Consider the following 6,403-nt stretch of genomic DNA (forward strand, 5'->3'; position numbering starts at 1 on the left):
AAGCCCTGCAGCCCACAGCAGACCTGTGACTGTAGAGGCTGAAAGAAATAATATAGAAAAATTCCCCTGCTAGCCCAGACTTCCCGTGAGAATGTGACCTTTAGAACTGCCACAGGAAAAACAGGGTATGAGCCACACAGCACCAGACCACCAGACTCAGCCCCTAGAGGTAGTAAACTGGATGTAGTATCAATGTCCTGCGGCGGTTCCACCCTGTTCCTTGTGATAATGTCTATCCTCCCCTCCAGGAATTCCTGTCCCTCTTTCTAGAAGACCCCCTCCCCTTGTCCTTTGTTCTAACTTTGCGGTTTTTGCCTTTATAAGCCTGTAAGAAGTTCTGCTCGGGACTTGACTTGGCTGCTCCTGCGTGAGTAACAGGTCAAGTCCCAGCATGCTGGAAATTAAATCCTCTTGCTGTTTGCATCAAGTGCCGTCTCTTGCGTTTGACTGGGTCGTCGCTGATCCTGGGTCAGGGCAGGGGTCTCCTTCGGGGGGTCCAACATGACAATCATGGAACCACAGGGAATCGGGGTCAGGAAGGTGTTTGGCAATAGTTTGCCCCAGAGTCCAACCCCCTTTTTTTTCTGAATGGGAGCTGCTCAAGGTCGTTTTCCTGGGGGTCAAGATAACAAGACATTGTGGTGCATGCCTGCTCCAAATGTCAGTGTGGAGTGTCCAGGCCAGGTTGGAGCAAATGGCTTATCTTTGCTTGGGGCAAATGACAGACCTTTGTGCTAACCCGAGGTAGGAAGTAGGACTCTCTCCCCTGACCTTCCCCTCCCCCCCCCCCCCCCCCCCCCCGCTTCAAAAATTACAGCATGCATAGGCTTGGCAGCCTTCCAAGGGAGAAATTCAAAGCCTTGCACCAGACCTTCCACAGACTTCCAGCCCCAGGCTTCAATCCAGGGGCTCACCATGCCTTACCCCGCAGGGAGGGCTCTATACGCGGCGCTCTGGACTCCCTAGATCCTCGCCAGAGCTCAGAGAACCCAGGGGCTCCTGGGCACAGCCCCCACCCAAGGCCGCCCCGCACTGGATGAGGTTTGGAAAGGCGCTCAGTCGACACTGACCTGAAATGCCGCCCCCTACCACGACCACGTCATATTTGCTGCTCATGGTGCCGGCCCTTGGGTGCCCGCTGCTCTGGTCTCTGGATCTTGGTCCCCTCCCGCTGTGCTGCTGCTGCCCCCGCGCGCTCCAGCCCTGCCTAGCCTTTATATTGCCTGCCCCGGACACCCCGCAGGGGAGCCCCGCCCGCAGTCGGAGCGCTGGCGCTGGCTGGCCGGGAGGAGCCCGTGGCCACTGACACCGCCTGCTGCTCCGCTGCTGAAACCTGGGGGGGGGGGGGGGGGCGGGGAGGGGCTAATCCTGGGAGAAGAGGTTGCCTGGGGTCTGCAAAAGTCCTTCCCTGCAGCTACCACCCCTTTGCCTTCGGCATAGCATTCCCCATCAGCTTCCCTAGTGCACATAGGGCTTGGGTGTTAGGAGGATGGAGGATTGGGGTGCCTTCCGTCAGCACCCAGTTACTTTCTGAATGGAGCAGCAGGGATCATAGCAAATGCTAATCCAGCTCTTTCCAGGCACCAGGCACCTTACTAAGTGCTTTACATTGCAGGATTCCAGTTAGTCCTCACAACCCATTTTATATATGAGGAAAGAGAAATAAAGTAGTGAGTAAGGGGTGAAGGCTAGATAAAAAGCTAGAAAGAAAAAAAAATAACCAACAAGATTATGACCCACCACACAGCATTGTCATTAACTTGGGTGGGATTCTCAGATCTCCTATCTTCCTATCAATTAGACACTTCTCTCTCCCTCCCCCCACCCCTTATGCCCACAAATAACCCAGGAAGGCTCCTCCCTAGTATTGAAAATGCAGAACTCAAAGACAATCTTAAATTGCCTCACTTTTACAATGATCTAATAGTGAACTGTTCCTTGAGCAAATCAGTATGTCAGTTCTGGTAACTGTTGTGTCAGGAACCCAGATAAAGTGGTGGTGGCAGGGGCAAGAATTTGGATGGGCAGGGTGGATCTTAGAGCCCCACCCTTAGACAGCAAGGGGAGCTATTTATGGCCCTGGAATATGGGTCTGGGGACCTCGGCATTGCCAAACATAGGGGTCATTCAACAAGATTACAGGTGTTTGCTAATTGGAAAGAAAATGGGCGCCCCTGTGTTCATTGCAGCATTATTTACAATAGCCAAGCTATGGACACAGCCTCAGTGCCCATCAGTAGGTGAGTGGATAAGGAAGTGATGGTACATCTACATTCAGGCAGTTGTCCAGGCCTGTTCAGGTTTCTATGTTTCCTATGTGGAGTAGCTCCCAAGATCCATCTTCTCCCTCGGCGTCATGTGGTCAGATGAGGCCTCTAAAAGCAGTGCTTCTCAAACTTGAATGTGTGTCACCCAGGTCTGGGGGTCTGTTAAGCTGCATTTCTTTTTTCTTTCTTTTTTTCTTTATTGATTAAGGTATTGCTTCCCCAACCCCAATTCATGCCCTTACCCCCCTGGTGTCTGTGTCCATTGGTTAGGCTTATATGCATGCATACAAGTCCTTTGGTTGATCTCTCCCCTTACGCCCAACCTCCCCTGCCTTCCCTCTGAGGTTTGATGGTCTGATCAATGTTTCTCTGTCTCTGGATCTGTTTTTGTTCATCAGTTTATATTCCACAAATGAGATCATGTGATATTTATCTTTCTCTGACTGGCTTATTTCACTTAGCATAATGCTCTCCAGTTCCATCCATGCTGTTGCAAATGGTAAGAATTCATTTTTTTTTTTTTACCACAGTGTACTATTCCATTGTGTAGATGTACCACAGTTTTAAAATCCATTCATCTGCATTTCTTTTTTCTTCTTTTTATTGATTTCAGAGAGGAAGGGAGAGGGAGAGAGAGATAGAAACATTAATGATGAAAAAGAATCATGGATCGGCTGCCTCCTGCATGCCCCACACTGGGTTTTGAGCCCTCAACTCAGGCATGTGCCCTGACCTGGAATCGAACTGTGACCTCCTGGTTCATAGGTTGAAGTTCAACCACTGAGCCACACTGAAGCTGCATTTCTAACAAGTCCCAGGTCATGCTAGTGTTGCTGATCCATGGACCACAGACCTTGAGCACATTCTCTTCTGTTGCAGTCTTCTGCTCCCCATCAGTTCCAGAGTAGCTCCATTCTCCAGAACCTCTTACTTGTCTCAAGATGATCCTAATGGCATGGTATTTGTTCATTATGCAAGCATTTGTGGAACACCTGCTGTGCTGGGCCCCATAGAAGAAGTGAACAAAATGGAGGCTGCACACCTTTAGGACTTAGCACAGCCATCACAAAACTAATAGTGATAAAAGAATAATAATAGCGTAATTTTAACAATACATAAAATATTAAGAAGCATAATTTATTTTTGTGCATGGTTTGTGTCTTTTCTTCCCAAGTAGATAATGAAATCCTTCAGGAAGAGATCATGTATTATCTCTTATTCATCCACTCAAGAACATTTTATTGAACACCAAGCCCTGTGCTTGTTGTTGGAACTAAGCTCTTATAAATAAGAGATTTTGGTAATCCTGGGAAAACAAATATTGAAAAGACAATTACAATAAACCTAATTCATGTTCCAATGGAGCAATGCTCAACAACTCTTACCAAGAAGCACGGAGGAACGCTCTTTGCCCCAAACTGTTTATTTGCCTTTCCAACTTGCTGAAATCCATGTTTCTTTCATCAATTAAAATGAACTCGCTTTCCTTTCATTTTATTTTATTAAAAGACTGCCAAGAGATAAAAATCTTGTTATTATTTCTTTCTTGCTATCCAGCTTTTCATTAGCAGATATTTCAGTGAGTTTCTCATGAAGCCACATGATGTTTCAATAAAGAGGCAAGCTGTGTAGAACAGAGTTCACCTGATATTATCTAAGTTGTACATTTTATTTTTTTTCTTTTCGTTTTAGTACTGGAAACTTGACAGGGAATGGGATTTTGAAAAAATATATTATATTCTTTAGAGCTTACCAGTTTATTTTCCCCAACTTCTCTGTTTTAAACATACACTTGGGGATCAAATGATGAAAGGGTCAGCCATTGCAGCCAGGACAGCTCTTTAACAATGTTGAATCAGAATTTTAACCATTTAACAATTGTAAATTGTAAATTGTAGAGTTTTTGATTCTGTCCAGTGAAGTATCCATCACCAGCTGGATCCTAATATGAGACTGTCCAAATTCCCAGGAAGACAGCTGGGGAACCTTCAGTGGCCATGGACTTGCTTTTGCCTCAAGGACTTGCTTGAAGGCAATCATGTCCTTAAAGAGCCCAAGAGTTGAGTTAAAGCCCGTCATGGGACATTAGACTAAAGATTGGACATCCAACTCAAAAGTTTCTAAGCTGGTTTAAGAAGCCAAAGGAAGGACCTACCCCAGGGCGTGAAACCGGATAAAAGTTGAGTTGACAGGAAACAAGTTGAACTGGCTGACAGCTATGCAAACGCACTGAGCTGACTTATAAACACATTGTTGAGATGGAAGAGAAATGACTCTTCCTGGTCAAAGAACCAGAGCATAGCTTTTTCTTCTATGACTTAATTGCCACAGAATGAGCAAGACAGGGACAAAGGGACACAGAGGAGTGGGCGTTACAACATATGAGTCAGGCAAAGACACTAAGCTATATAAAGCCTCAGAAAGGTAGAGGTCAAACCTAGATATGTTATAGAGCATGTTGAAGAAAAACAAACTGCATTTCAAACGTAAGTGCTAAACAAACTGTCCAAGGTGATTTTTATTACAATGACTGAGGTCAAGACTAAGAATATTTCCACAAGTCACATCAAGACTGGCAAAATAGATGATAGATGCTGAAGCTGGGCAATAGGTGCATGAGGAAATATGTTATACTATGCTGACTATCTGTGTGCATTTATAAAAATTTTCAGAATTACAGATTTTTAAATCTGTTGAATATCATTTTATTAAGAACATTTTATGTTCAAACGGTTTGATAATTAATAATTGGTTCATAAATTTGTTTTAATTTAAAAATATTATACAACTAGATTTGGGTGATAAAGAATTTGCTGTATTCTAAAGAAATAAAGTTTTTCCAGCTTCCTTGTTGCCTATTTTAGTAAATCATTCTGTTTCTTAGTTCTCCACCTGGAATTACCTAGAAGAATACAAAAACAACAACAACAACAACAACAACACAAAAATCAAAACACCTTTCTGTTTCCTAAAGGCAGGTGAAAAGTTATTACCTTACAACCTTAAGATGACAGATAATGTGAACCACGGAGTTGAATAGACCTTTGGAGTTATTTGGTCTCTATCTCTGCAGTCACCTCCCTATAGCAACCCACCTAAAGCTTTGGGAACAAGGAGCAAGGTCAGCATCAGGCAGGCCCTAATAATGAGACATGGAACAGCCAGACATTTCTAAATAGGAACAGGGAGTAATCTCATCTCTGATACGCCTAACTGCTGAAAACAACAGCAACCATTTCACAGTCAAGATTAGAACACTTGATTCTTGGCTATGAAATACAAGTATAATAAAGCCTAAGTGTTGTGAAGTTGTCATGACCTTTTGTGTAATTGTAGTGCCTACTTGTATGATACTCTGCTGTATGTGTGACATTTACCAATAAATTCCAGATAGCCAGGTATGCTCAGCCTCCAACAAAAAGCAATAGTTGTCGTTGGTGATATAAATGGAAACTTTGACCTGCTGGGCTGAGAAAGGATTTATTTGGCAATGGCTGTTTATGCTTTCTGGCACTGAAGTCAAGTCATTCAATCACTGCTGAGATTTCAGGAGCAGCTTTGGGTATTTTCAGTCACAATGTTCATTATAGAAGTGGCATTATGTTCATTGATAGCAAAGTGCTAGGTGGAACAAATACTTTTGGTGTTAAATTTCCATGATTAATTATTCAAATAATTGAGAATGAAACCAGTTGTTTCCCTACATTATCAGTATACAAAGTCCCTCTGTGTAACTCAGGTTTGGGTTGTACAGGACTATAAAAGACAGACTCTCACCACTGTATCCTCCTGGAAAAAAAATTCCTAGGGCTTAAATGATCTCCTCTTCTTTTTAACATTTCAGAAGTTACATCTTGAGCTCCATCATTTCTTAATACCACAACTAATTTAACTAAGGAGGTGATTCTGAGCTAGAACACGTAGTTCACTTTCCCTAACTTTGGAGGAAGACTATTTTAACTTTCTGTCTACCTCAAAGGAATAAGACAACTGTTTTGTTGAGTGCTTGAGTACTCAGCTCACAGCAAGACCTTTCTCATATGTCCTTGGAAATGAAGGGAAAATATTAGAGAATCCTTGCCCTAAACAATATTTCAAGATTTAGCTAATAAAAATACAGGATGCTCAGTTACATT

At 43.6% G+C, this 6,403-nt stretch overlaps 1 protein-coding gene across 1 annotated transcript in view; it reads right to left on the bottom strand.

The window, feature by feature from the left end:
* The window catches only part of MAOB (monoamine oxidase B), a 54,835-nt gene extending 53,565 nt beyond the window's left edge, over positions 1–1,270 (bottom strand). The window contains exon 1 of the mRNA XM_084870344.1: positions 1,071–1,270. Within this exon, the coding sequence (XP_084726470.1) occupies positions 1,071–1,116 (46 nt within the window). The 5' untranslated portion in view covers positions 1,117–1,270. The remainder of the gene's footprint in view (positions 1–1,070) is intronic.
* Positions 1,271–6,403: the final 5,133 nt, after the last annotated feature.

This window comes from Pipistrellus hanaki (genome assembly GCF_964339955.1).
Source record: "Pipistrellus hanaki genome assembly, chromosome: X".
Lineage (NCBI taxonomy): Eukaryota > Metazoa > Chordata > Mammalia > Chiroptera > Vespertilionidae > Pipistrellus > Pipistrellus hanaki.